At 34.6% G+C, this 17,062-nt stretch overlaps 1 protein-coding gene across 1 annotated transcript; it reads right to left on the reverse strand.

Moving 5' to 3' along the window:
* Positions 1-7,516: 7,516 nt before the first annotated feature.
* LOC126721126 (disease resistance protein RPM1-like) lies at positions 7,517-16,379 on the reverse strand. The gene is made up of 2 exons (XM_050424153.1): positions 13,578-16,379; positions 7,517-7,746 (listed from the first exon to the last, which is right to left on the reverse strand). Exon 1 carries the CDS (start codon positions 16,150-16,152, stop codon positions 13,606-13,608), a length of 2,547 nt encoding a protein of 848 aa, XP_050280110.1. The 5' UTR covers positions 16,153-16,379; the 3' UTR covers positions 7,517-7,746; positions 13,578-13,605.
* Between the last annotated feature and the right edge of the window lie 683 nt (positions 16,380-17,062).

The following is a 17,062-nucleotide window of genomic DNA, read 5'->3' on the forward strand; positions in this document are numbered from 1 at the left end:
AGCCCTCCTCTTACTCCTCCTTTGCCTCTACTAACTATAACTGTGTTTCTCATCTCAAAAATCACTAGGACTATAATCATACAATTCCAAGGTTTGGTAGTTGAAGCCTCTTCCAATACACATTATCAAATGAGACTTTTATAGGATATTTATAGGAAGATGGTGTATTTTCTACCCAAAAAAAAAAAAAAAAAAATTAGAATTCTATTAAAGCACAAAAAATCTAAATCCCAAAAAATCCGGCATAAATCTAAAATTTTTTGGAAGAAACAATAATAACAGTGTTTACTAGCCTATCCACACGCACCTTGCGTGTGTGCTCATAGCCTTTTCTTTTCTTTTAATAAAACATATGACGCTTTAAAGTCATTACCACAAATAGTTAAAGCTAAAAATTAAATGTGTCCAAATTTATGGATTTAAAATTTTATTTTTAATTTTCAATTTTCAATTTACCTTTATCTCTTAATAGGAAAAAACTTATTTTATGAACATTAACGAATAATATAGTATATCATTTTTATATCATATTCAATTATATTCAATTATATTATTATTATATAGTGAGTCCACTTTTGAAATTGATACAGATTTACTGGAATATGATTTTCTCAAACTTACGTTGTTGTATGTGCGAATAAACATAAGTACGTAGTGTTCAACGCTTCCCGTAAGACTTTTGCACTTTTGCATTTTCTCATTGTCTAAAACTATGCTCCTTCCCATATACTTGCATATGCTTTTATAAATCTCAACTTCATTTTGTGTACACCATCATATGAGTTCAATAAATTTCCAATTTATATGTAAAAGAGGTAAATAATACAGCCATACCATCTATATTTTGAATTCACTTAGACATTAGCAATTGGTGAATTTGTAACTCTTTAGGATCTCAAAAAAAAAGAATTTGATGTTGTTTGTAACATGCCAAATAGTATTATGAAAATGTTGGATGTTCTAAGGCTTAGTTTTTCCAAAAAGAAAAAGAAGTGCTTGGTTGATGTTTATGTTCAAATGAAGTGGATGTGTTTAATGCAATTTATAAGACAGTCTACAAATGTTTTTTCAAATAAGAATGTGCATAAATACATACATCCATATATCATACAATTCTATAATTACTTACTTGGCAAGACTATAGCTACATTACTATCCAAAAAAAAAAATGGTGAAGAAGAAGCATTTTGCATTTGCATCACCAAAAAGTTGGTATTTTATTTACATTTGTAAAGTTGTGATTTCCAACTAGCCTTTGTAAAGGCCACATGTGAAGCACATGATTAGAAACTGAAGAGTCATGCCAGCCTGTCATTTCGTAAGTACTTCTTGAGAAAGGTCATCTCGCGAGGTACCCACAAAACTCTCTATTTGGCAAAAATGAAAAGTACTTTTCTAAATTCTTTACACACACTATATATACCCTCATTACTCACGAAATTGTAAGGAGTTCTTTTAAGAGAGAAAACCCTAGCAAAACACTTGAGAGTTAGAGATTGTCATACCCACAATCATCTACACAAATTCTCTTGGTTTTTCTCTACTCCCACCTCTCCATCTATACATCCTTGAGAGGTTCTTAGCCCAAACACTTACCTCACATATTTTAAGTGTTGAGAGAAGTTTTGGTGCCTTTGGGAAGTATTGGAAGAAGCCATTGAGTGGTTGATGCAATCAAGCAGAATTGCGGGATCCGAAAAGCTAGTGAAGACAAGACTCTGAAAAGTCCGTTGGTAGCAGGAGCTTGGAGGGCTCAAGTACATTGGGTAGATTAGGCTTGGAGGGTCGTGGAGATATTTTTTGCCGAGTACTAGTTTCCTCTTCGATAACACGTCTCGGTGTTATATTATATTTGTATCTCTCTTCCCTACTCTTTAAGTTTTACGTTTATTGCTCATTGTGGTTTGCATATAGCTTAGAGTAGTGTTACCGATTTATTGCACTTCATTTACTCTTTTTCTGCACTTAGATAAGTTAGAGAAAAAACAATTTAGTAGTAGAGGTAGACGTAGAACAAGCAAGAAAAGGAGAGAAAAGAAAATAAAACACAATAAACCAGAGAAAAGAATAAGTAATAGGAATAAGGGCATGCATCAATAGGCTACCCATTTCTCTCCCTCTTGACAAACCCACTCTCTGAGAAATTAAGAGTTAAAGTTTAATCCATCTAGGTTCTTTTTCCAAAGTGCGCAATCTCTATGGCAGAAGCCTTCTTTTAGATTACTCACATTGGAGATCAGCTCCCTTTTTGGACTTGCATTTGCTGAGAAGCTAAGCTCATTTCTCTGGAAAACGAGTGTTGATGCCCATATTTTGGCAAAAGGGCCAATGGCAAAAGAATCCCAACAATATGAAAAAAGGCGAAGAAAGAAAATAGTAAAGTAAAAACCATTAAGCACGAATGGTAGGAATAATGGTCCACGAGCCCACAAAGTAACAAGCTGGCTCCTAAGCTAGCAAATGGGCCAAGGAAGCCCTAAAGAATGAAGTAGTAAGCCTGTGGGAATTATGAGAAATAGAAAGAAATCACAAAACAGGCCGAAAGAGCCCAAATAAAGGAATTAGTAAATGAAATTGATTTAAAAGACCAAAGGTAAAGGATGTGGTAATTGGGCCGGGGAATCCCAAAAGATTTAGCAAAAGCCCATGAGAATGTAAGAAGCAAGAAAAATAAAATGGGCCAAGGATGCCCAAAGGATGGGATGGGCCGAGGATGCCCAAAGGAATAAAATGAGTTAGGGAAGCCCAAGATGTTGTATGGACTGACCCAATAGGAATACTGGGCAATGTAAACTAAAGAAATGAATAACACATGAAACTGGCACAACAGGCCCAAAGGAAGTCCAACAAACAATGTTAAACAATATCATGGCAGAAACAATGCAGTGGCATGGCAGGAGTATCAACTAGCCCACGAACTAGAAATGAAAGGAGACACGGGTTGAATCAAAGAAGAAAAAGCCCACACCCAAGCAATACCCAGCCCAAAGAAGAAACGAGATGCAAAGAATGAAGACCCAATGACTCATCCACGCCACAAAAAGTTAAACAAGTAGCAAAGCATGCAGCAAGACCAAACAAACTCGCAAACAATGGCAAACGCGTGAACACCAGACAAGCAATGGACTCATATGGGGGTAGAGTATACACAAGACTCAGGCACCACCTACTTGTACCCAGCCAATATAAGGGTGGTGGGCCATGAGTTAGAAAAAAAAAAAAAGTGTGGTCTGGTGGTAGGGAGAAGGAGGGAAACCTATTCTAGGGTTCTTGCTCAAGCTCTTTTGGGGCAAATGTCCTGCTAGGATAACATACCACCCAAAAGAGGCAAACATGAGCTGGAATCACTAGGTGCATGTTATAGGAGTTAGTAAGAGAGAAACTCAGCACTTATCTAGATGGGAATGTCATAGGAAGCAAGAAAACAAAACAAAACAATTTTTGTCTGGGAATGAAGCATGGCGTAGCCAACATAGGATAGTGGTGGTGGCTAGGTAGCCAGTGGACCAGTGGGCAGTTCGAGAAGGACACCCACAACATGCCAAAAGTAGTTGAGAGGTAAAATGGTAAATTTTATCATGGCAGGCAGTATAAAAAGGCCTTAGCCGTGCACAGTGAACAACAGAATGGGAACAAGGAGGAATAGGAGAAAAAACTGAAAAAAGAGAAGTAGGAAACAAAGAAAAACAAAGAACATAAACAAAGAAAAATTAGATAACTGAGAGTGAGCAAGAAAATAGGAATGATAGAGTGAAAAGCACGCACCAGTAGGTTGCCCACTTCTCTCCCTCTCAATACCCTACTCTCTAGCAAGTTAAAAATATGAGATTTAGCCACTTAGGTCCATTTTCCAAAATAGGTAATTTCTATGGTAGGATTCCCCTGTGAGGTTACCCGCATTGGAGATTGGTTCCTTTCTTGGATTTGAATATACCAACGAGCCAAGTTTAGCAAGCTAATCCTCTTTCTTATTTTGTTATGATTGTCGAAGGACTAATGTTGTGCTTGTCAAGAGTTGACAGATAAGTCTAAGACCCATTGGAGCTAGAGCCTTATTAGTCCCTTTGGCCCAAAAGGCTAATCTAATTAGATAATCTGTTATTTATATAATAAGAATTATTAAATAAAGTAATTGCCAAGGAGGTTAAGATGTACGTATGATTAAAAGAAGATAAAATAGTTTTTCTCTATAGAATCTTGGATATACACTTTTCCAAAGGAAAATCAATGTACACAAGAACTGATTGAGAGACCACTCATCTTGGGCACCATGTGGAATTGGGATGAAGATTGAAAGTATTCTCAAATTTTGTTTTTGAATCTCACTCCATCAAGGTATGCTCTCTTTTCTTTGTTCTAGAATTCAAGGTTACATGTTATCTTTCATAAATGAAGTAGATCCTTGTGTTACTTCCGCTATGGGTTTTGTATGTTGCTTTTGCTGTGGGTTTTGTATGAGATGCAAAACCAGTTTTTCCAACACTATTCTTCCAACCCTCTCTTTTAAGGCATTGTGTTTGTTTTTGTATAGTACATGGTATCCACATGCTAGCTCTGTAATAAATAAATACTCACATGCTATTGTATTGTATACTTGTATGCTCTCTCTCACATGGTACTTATGTATATATCTTACATGTTTTGATTGTATATATTTTGTTGAAGTTAATATTCACATGATAGCTATATGTAAATATTCACTCACATGTGTGTGGGTGTGTGGGTGTGTGTGTATTGTTTGCAAAAAAACATTTTAAAAAAAAATCAAAATGCCAATTATTCTATTTTTTCATAAAGAGTTAACATTGGGAATAAATTAAAATGAGATACTATCTTCGGATAGGTGTTATGGGTTGCCTAACACCTTCCTTACATGTAACCAAACGTCCGAGTCCAAGATCTCTCATTCAAAGACTTTTGGTTTACCTTAATTAATGAACCTTTAAAATTTGGTTTAGTTAATTAGGTAACTTAAAATAAATTAGACATCTAGGGAACCAATCACACCTAATACAAAACCAATTTTTGGTGGGGACTGCTAAAATAAAAATAAGAAAAATGGACTTACACACACACACACACTACCCTAGATACACAAGCACATATAAGTCACGTTGCCAAGGACCTAATGAGCAACAAAACCCAAACAAAAGTTCTCAAACTTTTTTTTTTTTTGTTAGGGGGGGGCGTCCACAAGTATTATACTTGATCTCAATCCCACAGAATTTAGTGGTATGTAAGGAAATAGTACACAGCTTTGGGGAAAAAAATGACCAACTGAGTATTAAAGTTGATTTTTCAAAGTCATGTCTCCTATGACTAACTCTTGCTACAATTCTTCTTCTTTTCTTTTTTTTTTTTTTTTTTTTTTTTTTTTTTTTTTTGAGATAGTTCAACCTGTGGCGTCCGCTCTTAATGATAGCTCTATTATCAAACCAAGATACCAATCGGTTTTTAATGAGAAATTCATTCACCGAATCTAACAATGCATATCAAAAGTCAAATGCACAAAGCTAATAAATGGGGCAATCTCAACCTCTTTTGTATTTATCCCCCTGCCTATTCATACTTGGCATAGAAGTACTGACTATAATGTAAAACATTGGTTTTCATGCCTTCTGCTCTTGGTCTAGTCAAACAAGTAATATTGAGAAATCCAGTTTTTTCAGTTCGAGAGGAGTTCACCCAAGCTTTATCATCTCCCATACTTCATTTCTCACAAATTGAAACTTCGTTTTTCAATATATATATATATATATATATATATATATATATATATATTAATTTTATCAATTTTTTAATGTAATAAATTAATCAAAATATGAAACTATGATGTTTTGAGAGTCACTAATAGCGCAATCTCGATGGACACTTATAGGGAGACTAAATTGAATAAAGTTGAAGCTTAGAGGATTGAGTTGAATGAAATTGAAATTGCATGACTAAATTAAATTTTAAACAAGATTATAGGATGTAATTTGTAATTAACCATTTGTTTATAATGTGTGGAAATGAAGAAGAAATATCAAGTTGATTTTTAATTTGAAATTAAATCTTTAACAAATTAAGAGAGGGAAAAAAAAAATCAAAGAATCAAACTAAAGAATCTATTGCTGTCAATCCGCTTGCACGTAATTCATGATGAAGATTGAGTTCCAATTGAAGTGGAGCATATGAATATTCCCCTGGATTTTCTATATTATGCTTTTTACTTTCCAGTTCAGTTCACATTATTTTTCTAGAATGAGGATTCAATATTTCAATGTGTTGGTTTTTAAGAATGATTGTAGTTGTTTATCAAAAAGTAGGGTTTCTTGAAGCTTTTCAATGAGCTTTGGTTTGGTCTCCTATGGCTTCCTACGGCCATGGGGGAGCACAAAAATGAGCCTTTGGCTTGACATTAATGTAGGAAGTATTGCATGTTAATAACAAAAAAGTTCCTAGTTGCAATGAACAAAATAGGGGTAAGGGAGAAATATGCCTCTCTTCTTTTCCAGGAGTGATATCAATTTGATTAAAGTTCGAGCTTTAGATTAGTGGCTAATCCTATAGAGTGAGAAGAAGAAAATTTTTATGGTCTAATGAATATGTCTAAATTAGACATCATAGAGATTTCTTCAATTGAAAAATATATTCCCTACATGAACATAGACAAATATTCCCAAAACTGATGTTGAACCAATTGCTGGAATAGAGATTTCTAAACCTCCAAGAAGACCTAGAAAATCTAGGTGAAGTGAAGATAATGAAATGCAAAGACAAAATGATGGAACATTGGCCTGCCCATCCAAGTGAAGATATGAATAAATGGGCTCTTCGCAATGGAGAGTAAGAACAGATTGCTTCCAGCTAGACTTCATTCCTCTGAACCAATAAGTATCCATTGAGACTAGTCATCACTTCATTACTTTCCTAACAATATCCTTTGATCAGGTTTGGTTGCCTAGGAACCAAAAAGATTTCAAAGGAAAGGATCCATGTGCCCAAGAGATTGTGTTGAGAATCAAGAAAGCAATGATAAATCATAGCCTTCTTTGGATGCCTACGAGCACTCACGGCACCAGTAGACCAAGGGTCAAATTGATGAACATAATTCCAACATGGCCTCTCCCCCCACCCATCCCACTCTTCTATCACTCTGGACACAACTAATGATCCGCTTGGATTGAGGAGGAGTAAAGTAGAGTAAATTTTACCTAAAATTAGCCTATTTTCAGCCAGCTTTACTCTACTCCCCTCCACCCCCTCCTTCGTCCCTCCCTATAAACGGGCCCTAAAAGTCCATATTAGAATGGATTAATAATTCAAGGACATTGACAATCTAGCGATTGAAATGAAATGCAAGCTTCTTGTAAAGATGAAGCTCTGCAGTCACGATCCAAATCCATATTTCTATGGACTTTGAGCTAAATCTATCTTTTAGTAATAAAAATAATTAATAAATAAATAAAAGTTTTTGAACTAAACTGACATATAATACCTTTACATTCTTAGTACTTAATTTAAAAAAAAAAAAAATGAAACAAACTATCCTCACCATAACATGTCTATTATACATATAAGTCTAACTCTAATTTTTCTTTTCCTTCTTTTTTTTCTTAGCGATTCCATGTAGCAATTACCATGATAACTATCTCTAATGACCGAAAGTCTCCAAGTACAATGAAAATTCCAAGCATTACAGAAATAGCTAATAAACCAGCCTCTGCAACTCCACGAATCAATTCTTCCCTCAAAGCTTTATATCTGAAACATCAGAATAGAAATGGATGAGCTTCACAACTTAGTAGCAAAATACATAATGCCAAGTTAACAGTAAGATTTTGTTTCCCTATTTCATAACAGAAATCTGAACAGCAGGTATGATAAATTTAATGTGGAATAAGGACAAATAGAATAATTTATTTCCAATAGAAAATACATGAATTTTCGCTAACATAATAATTATCTTTCAAATACATATACATAAACAATCATGGTTAGGCATGTGCCACATAACATACAGTCCTGTGAGTGAATAATTCCAACATTTTTAACCCCTCTTGGCAGGGCCAAATGATACCAGTACTGAACAAATATGTATAAATTATACCCTTAATGTAAACGTCAGATGATCCTATGGACAGGACTAGACTCCACAGTAAACTAAGTTTCAAATTCAAATATGAATAACTGTTTCTTAAATAAACCATAAATCATATTGCTAGCATGCATATCAAAACAGAGTCTGAGACTAAAGATTATAAACATATTCACATAGCATCATAATTCAAGTTAAAATATCTGATTAAAAAAATTTATTTGGGAATTTCTAACATCATAATCTGTCTAAAAACTATATTACTTATTTCATAAGTGAATTTCTTTAGCTAATGAAGTATAAAGTCTATAGACAACAAAGTGTTTGGCCCTGGAAGTATGACCAGATATCATATCAGAACAGTAGTTAACAAATAATAATAATTATTGAAGTACATTTGTTATACATAAATTGACAAACTCATAAGCTCAAAAATACTAATTTGAGATTTTTCAAATGAAAATTGAGAAGTAGAAGATTTACAAAGAAAATCAGTTATCCATATATGTTACCTCAAAAATTTAAGATACTGTATTAACTGATGGTAACCACTAGAAAAACCTTGTCTGAGTTCGAAGAAATGCCTATATGCTCACATTTATTGATCAACATTACAACATGAACACAGAAAATAAGGACTTAAAAATCATTTTGTTTCAATCCGCTACCTCAAGTTCAAACATAATGTTGTACAAGTTTATCTATTTTCTGAACCTCATATGCACTATACTGACAAGGCCATTCTCACCTGCTGTGAAAGATTCCAAATGTCATGTATTCTAATGTGATTGTCACAGCAGATCAGCCTACTTCTACCCTAGATTTAACATAAAAAAAGAAATTTACAAATCTCAAAATTTTCAAGATATAAGCTTCTATATATTGACCAACTGTACCAAAATTTGAAGTCAATATTCAACTCCTCAATCGAATTATAAATAATCCAAGTCAATGTCGTCAGACTGCATTCTGCAGCGAGTCAATCCTGATTAGGTAAGAATTACTGCCTGCCCAGTTTTACCCCATTATAATCCTCCCAAACATCTTTTTTTTTCCCCCTAAACAGCATAGATATAGTACTATTAGAGTTATTCTCACCACATTGTGATGTCATCAAAAGGGACCCATCAAGGTTCTCTGGGAAATCCTAATGTACATAGTTAATATTCTATACTAACAGATCATATCCAAATAAAAGTCAAATTCAACCTAGCTTATGAATTCATATGACAATTCAATGCCAGCATGTGCAGTACTCTCTACGGTCCAACCTAAAGCTGGTTATATGGCATTCAAAACGTGCAAAGTTATCACGTAGGTATTTGTCAAGCAGTCAAGCCTATCTCACAAGTTTGACGCAGCTTCACGAAAAGTATAACATGTTCTCGACACCTAGTATCTCACAAGTTTTACACACTTGCAATAGATTTTGAGGTTATAATCCATTATTGGCACCTAAAGGTTATTCTGATAGAGAACACAGAAAGATGGATAAAGTGAATACCTAATTGAGAATCTAGCTTGGACATTGGATGACTGCCTCTGGCCCTCATTGTCTCTCTCTTTCTCTTCAATTAACATGATAAAATCCCTAGTTCCTCGTCCCTAGCTTTTAAAGTTGGTCCCTCTTTTTTCCTTATTCTGGGATGGGCCTTACAACAGTGTATATCATTAAAATTCACTCAAGGTCTTCTAATCTTTGCTAAGGCAGAAAGAAACCAGCCATAGCTATCAAATAATGCATAGAGAAATTTCAATTATCATTAAGTCATTCTGTCAATGCCAAGAATTCAAATGTAATTTTTAGCAAAAATGTTAATTAATCAAAAGCCACAGAGATTTGCTCCTATGTTAACCCCAGTAAAGCAGATTTCCACTCAAAATACCTCAGCCTTCCATTGAGTTGCAGCGAGTCACAGAGCCACACTCTCAATGAAGTTGTGTAAAAGATTCAGAGTCAAGTCCAGGAAATAGCAAGGGACTATCTAATAAGGCCAATAGCAGTAGCCTCACCAATTTATACTATGTCCTCTCTCAATTTTCAAAAATCTGCATGTTCTAAAATGAATGGGTTGCCATATGGAAGATAATTGGAGAAGACAAACCATGGGTGAAAATTCTAAATTGTAAATGCTTGAGAGGCATGCCCTTCAATGCAATAAAAGTCTAAAAAATACCTTTTAAGAGCTCATGGCAGTAGAAAGAAATTCTGGGTGGTGAGGTGCGGGAAGAACCATGGATACCCATGAATAAAAGTCTAAAATTAGTAATGAGATTGGGTGTAAGATGTGGGAAGACCCATCGATACCATTCCTTCCTAATTTCAAACTACAACCAAAGCATCCCCCAAGCCTGTACAAATCAACTTAGTCTCAAGAGTTGATTTGGAAAGTACCAAAATTTTTTTTTTTTTTTTTTTTTTAAATCAGTGAACATTATTAATCAACAAAACAACAAGTACCCTACGACAAAACAGGGAAGAAACCCTCAGAATAATTCTCTGATAAAAGATGAGCAAAAGATACAGAGGAAAAACTCTAGCCAAGACAAGCTAGAAACCCAAAAAAAAAAAAAAGTACTCTCAACCAGTGAAACAATAGCTACTATGTTGTTGTAACTAAGAGCTGAGAAGGAAAGAAGGTCCATCCCCCACTGGAAACACAAGGTGCAATTTAAAGCAAAATTTTGGTACTTTCCTTCCTCTTTCCATTCCATCCAAACTGGGTCTTGGAGTTAATCACTGCAATTCCAGTCCAGTGGAATTAAGAACTTATTTGGGCTGATTTTTAAGAAGATTAGCATCAAATATTCAAATATCCTCAAAATCCACTTGTCACAAGATCAGCAAACATATAAGGTAACTTGGACCCTACACACATTTGAGTAATTTCACTTCTCAATTGGCTTACAGATTCAACCAACCAATATTGAATAGAAGAAATAATGGAGCAGTAAGATTTAGGAACATCTGAACATGCTAATCTAGAAGATTGCATGGAACAAACTTCCTAGTTGAGCTGTGTAAACTGAAGATTCGAGATAAATGACAAATTATGCATGCTCTGTAATTATGGAGATGTAAGATTTGTGAATGTTTGAAAACGTTAATCATTGTCCACAAAACAGGGACTGCTGACACTAACCCACTAACACTACAAATCTGGACTTGGATGATAGCTAAAGTTAAATGTAGAGTTGTGTGTAGTGGAGATAGTGATTTGAAAGACCATTCACCGTTATCCCTCACTCTAATACAAGAAAGGGTCATTTTTTGGTATTGTGACTGGAGCTTGATCTATCTTATTGGTATGCCATAATATTCAATGATGATAATCTTTTCTATAGGTTTCCCATGTTGCTAATGCTTCTATATCAAAGACTAATTAACTCTTCATTTGCTGGTTCATGGTGTGTATTTTCTAGGATAATAAGCAGTGCTTCTATGATCACCCAGTTCTGCGGCTTCAATACTCTGTGACTTCAACCCTCTTTGAGGTGAACACATTAATTGTCTAGCAATGTTTCTTTTGAAAATTGTCTCTTTGCCTGAGCGGGAGCTCTCACAGACTTCAACCCTCTTTGCACTGTTTTTACAGATGGTGTGACTCCTCTATTAATCACTAAACATAATTTTTCAGCTTCCAATCAAAGAGACAAACCAAATGACTTAGTCTGCTTCATAAAAGAGCAACTACCACCAGCTCCTAGCAGTAGAAGGATAATGGGTGTGTGCCACCTATATCCTATGGGTCCAAATTCTTCGTTACCTTTCCCAATCTTTCTTCACTACCACAAAATACTGTCCACATTATTCCAACATTGCCTCTCCCAACCCATCAGACCTTTCTTTCATCCTCGACAGAAGACTATAAATCCATAGTAGAATGTATGAACAATTGCAGGACATTGACAATCCAGCGATTCAAAAGGAAAGCCTCTAGTAAAGACAAGGCTCTTACAACATTTTTAATCCCTCTTGACAGGGCCATATGGCACTAGTAACGAACAGATTTGTATATATTATATCCTATGGGTAAGGTCAGATGACACCAATTGCTAACAGATTGCCATATATTATTCCACCATGGAAAGAGCAGGACTCCACAATCAACAAAGTTTCAAATTCAAACATGGATAACCATTTCTTAAATAAACCATAAATCATTTTTGTGAGCATACACAATCAAAAAAAGTCCAAATATTCCAAACATATTCACATAATATTGGGATGGAAAAAAAATTATATGGGTATTTCGAACATTATAAATCTGTCCAAATAATATATTACTTATGTCATAGAGGAAATTTTTTAGCAAAAAAAGTGTAGACAACAAACTTTGGCCCAAGAAGCATGAACAAATATCATATAAACAATAATTTACAAATTACAATTTCTATTTAAATACATTCATTAAACATGAATTTTATATATATATATATATATATATAAGTAATAAAGATTTATTAATATCAAAGAAAATTACATAAATCAAGTAAATCAAGAAAAGTAAAGAAAGAATGGATTCTCAACGCCAACAACCAGTCCATTAAGGTTCTAAAAACAGAATAACTTGAGATCTAGCATAGTTATCTCATTATCTTCAAAAAACCTGCTATTCATTAAACATGAATTGACAAACTCATAAGCTCAAAAATACTAAATTGAGGTTTTTGATATAAAAATTGAGACATAGAAGATTAAAAAAGAAAAATTCAGGCCAATACATATATGTCACCATGAAAGCGTAAGATTAAAACTGATGGCAACCTCTAGAAAGACCTTACTTCCTTGTCTCAAGAGCTTGAAAAAATGCTTATATGCTCCTATTTATCAATTAACATATCGATGAAGTCATGGAAGAGTAATATGCTATTATTTTGCAAATTCGCCTATTCAAAGAATTATTTTATTGGGTACTCGTTTGAAGTCCAATTGAAGTGAAAGTCGTGCCATTTTAATGGTCTAAGTTTGAGTCTTTAGGGTTAAAACAGTTTTTAATTTGGGTTTTTATTTTATTAGTTATGGTCAATTCATAATTTCATATCCAGGGCAAATCTATAATTACTACAATTCCTGCGAATTAAGGGTATTTTGGAAATTTAGTTGAGTCCAGAATCTTCTAAGAAATTCTAAGCATCTTAGGTTTATTTTCTTTGGGTCCAAGTTAGTATGTATTAGGTTTTATTTTACTAGTCAAACTAGTAATCCTAATACTACTGGGAGTCCTACTACTACTATTACAAGAAAGAATCTCAATATGAATTGTGCCAAATGTTTTTTTTTTTTTATAAGTTATTGTGCTCAATGTATTAGAAATAATGGACTGTAACCTTCAAGCTACTAACCATTGATAGTGCCACTAGTGTAACCAAATATCTACTACTAATTCATTTGACAGAAATGTGAGATTTAACAATCCAAGAAAATGAATGTGCAATCATGGCAGCATGTTACATGGAAATATAACAACAATATTTTTGTTCATCCTAACCATACCAAAGAGGGGCTTCAACGACAACGCTTCTCATCCTTTTATTATACTAATAAGGTCTTGTGGAACAAGCACTTCCTCCAGCTGGCTGAGCAAATTCTTTGTTACGTGCACCATGACCAAGCTATCACATTTTTTTATTGTCAGCTTTTGAAGTTTAGGCAATGCTCGTTCTTGAATCACAACCTTGTTTAACCTATTGCATTGTTCAATTTCTAACATCTTCAATTCCGAAAAGCATTCAGCACTAAATTCCATCACCGTACCAGTGTAAGCATCATACAGATGAAGCTCCTTTAGTGAAGGCAAAGCCTGAAGGGCCTCGAGTGGGCTGCTCTGCAATTTTGACCATTTGAGCTGTATTTTAGACAAACTGTTAAGTTTACCAATCCATGCTGGAATTTCCTCCAACCTCCCTCCAAGAATTAGACTATTAATCAGTTGAGGAGAGTTCGTCACATAATTCAAATCAAGATACTCCTCCTTGCTTGCTGAGTTCACATACAAAGAGCAAAGATGCTCCATCTTCTCAATGGATGCACACAAATTTTTTCCATCTTCAACCTTGAGTTCTGTGATCCCAAGTTCCCTCATATGAATCAAGTTCCCTAACTCTTTTACAATGCTCTGGTTCTTGTTGTTTGCCTTGATAAGTGATAGTTTCTCTAACATTGTCAAACACCCAATTCCGGAAGACACTTGTGCCCCTACAGCAGCCTGATATGTGTCTCGGCCACCAACAAACAAAAAGAGCAACTTATGAAGTTTAACGATCTCCATTGGGAAAATGGTGACAAGAGTTTCTTTAAGGTCCAAAATGATTAAGTTTTGAAGCTTCTTAATAGATTTTGGAACTGAATCTATCTTTGTATTCCTCAGACTTAGGTACGTTAGGAGGTTGAGTTTGACAGCTTCTTCAGGAAAATGATGCAAGGCTGAATTTTCCAAATCTAAAACTGTCAACAACCTGACCTTTCTGAAAAAACTTCTGGGAAATGATTCAATTCGATTGTCTCCCCCAAACAGAGAAAATGTACGAAGATAAGAGAGGTCCTTGCTTTGTAATATAGAGGGGGAGCAATTGTGGAGAGATAAGCGCCGGATCTTCTCACCCCCCAAACTGGTGTGTTGTCTGCTCACAACAGTAAAGAAGTTGTCCTTCATAGTCTCGGAAAGAATGAACCCTCTTACAAGATTAGAAACTCGACAACTCCTTACTTGTCCATCTAAATCCCATCTGCTCACTTGAACCAAGCTCATTTGAATTAGCTCATCTAAGTACTCATACGCCACTTGCTCTAGAGTTTTACCTCGTTTTTGTTCAATGAATCCCTCAGCTACCCACAGGCGAATTATTCTTCCACATTTGATAGAGTAATCCTCAGGAAAAAGGCCAAAGTACAAGAAACAAGACTTGAGATTGGGCGGAAGACGATAATAACTTGGCCATAAAATTCTATAGAAAGAGTGACTAAAAGGATTATCTGGTTCATATTGAAGGGAATCATGGACCTTCCTAAACTCCATCATGCTTTGTTGCTTATTTGACAAGAATTTTCCAATAGTAACAATTGCATGCGGCAATCCTTCACATCTTTTTACAATTTTCACAGACCAATCAACCAAAAAATCCGGGCATTTACCATCCTGGAAGGCCTTATCACAAAAGAGCTCCCAAGCCTCTTCGCATGTTAATGGATGAAGGTTGAGATCATAGATATAATGACTGGAACTAGCACAATAAGAACCTAAACTGCGTTTACGTGTGGTGATGATTATTCTACTACCAGTATTATTAGAAGGAAGCACATTTTTAATCCAATTCCACTCATTCTCATTCCAAATATCATCTAAAACAAGGAGGTACCTTTTATGTTGTAAACAAGAGCGCAACTTATTTATTTTGTGAGGTAATTCCAGTGCCTCACAAAGTTTCTCTAACAAGCCATCAGAAGAGCGTGAGACGGAAACCCAAGCTTTGCAATTAAAATTTGAATTCAAAATATGGTAAACTTCGCTAATAAGAGTTGTTTTACCTGAGCCAGCATCTCCAATTACTGAAATTACCTTATCACTTGAATCTTCAAGGCAAACAAGACTAAGAAGAGGCTTTATATGCTTCTCAATGCCCACATGATGTTCATCCCCCAAAAATAAATTGGAACTTGATCTTACCGTACGAACGTGGGGGGGACAAATGCAAAGTGCATCGATGCTTCTAATTTTGCACTTGATCGCTTTCATTCGGGAGGAAAATCGCTTTGATGGACAAAACATGCTCGCATAAATAAATTTGATGGCCTGACGAAGATGACGGGGGCGTTCAGTAGCTTCATACATGAGATCTTCAATTACATCCTGAATTTCAAAGGCTAAATCCCGCACATACGATCGAAGCTTCAAACCCTCGGTATCTTCTCTTCCTTCTGTGTCCTCCAGGTAAACTTTTATAGTATTCAACCATTTTCTTAGCTCTTCAATTTCAATCTCAATACGCTTGAAGTCAAACCAACTTTCGACGAGCCACAGTGACAACTTATCAACTAGAGTTATTGCTCCGAAGACTGCAACTTCTGCCATTCTAAGCAATCAACTTTGTGACCGATTTTGGTGAAAATACAAGTTAGATAGGATTCACGAAAACAAAGGAGATCGAAAATACAAGCTAGACAAGATTCATGAAAACAAAGGAGATCGAACAGAAGCAGATATGGATTTATTGGATCTATAGATCTATACAATTACATTCAGGCGTAAAGAGTAAAGTGAATAAAGATGAACAGAGATGGATTCGGTCCCATCCGGACTCCTGACTATAAAATAATTTATAAAGGGCACAAAACTTTCTCGCACGTGCCCTGCGTGCACCGCTATACCATCTATTCCTTTTTCTTTTCCTTTTATATAGAGAATCTAAAAATTACTTCTTCTTTTTTTTTCTTTTCTTTCTCTTTTTTTGAGAATCTAAAAATTATATTCTAACTATAGTTCAGTTTATTCCCAAAAAAAAAAAAAAAAAAAAAAAAAGGTATAGTTCAGTTTGGGTAAATCTCTATTTGCTAAGTTTTAAATATTTTAAAATTTTACTCCAAACTAAATTTTAACTTTAATTTAATCATTCATCATTTTTAAAATTTTTTATTTAATACTGAAAATTTTAGTCATTCTTACTTGTATTTCTATAATTTAATCCTGATGAAACTTGGTTAAAATTTGAATTTTATTTTTGAAATATGTTTTCCTTTATATAAAATTTTATTAATTTATCAATCTCACTAGCATCCTATTTTTAATATTAAAAGAAAGAAGAATATGGGGTTTATTACGATAGAATAAATTATGTGAAAAATATATATATATATATATATACAGACACTTGGCGCAATTATGACTTTTAGACCCACTTTTTACCATATTATTAGTCTTTTCTTTTCTTTTTTACAAGAACTATATTTTTAGTTAAAGTGTTGTGTGGGGGTCCAAGGACAGC

Source organism: Quercus robur, chromosome 4 (genome assembly GCF_932294415.1).
Source record: "Quercus robur chromosome 4, dhQueRobu3.1, whole genome shotgun sequence".
NCBI classification, from domain to species: Eukaryota; Viridiplantae; Streptophyta; class Magnoliopsida; order Fagales; family Fagaceae; genus Quercus; species Quercus robur.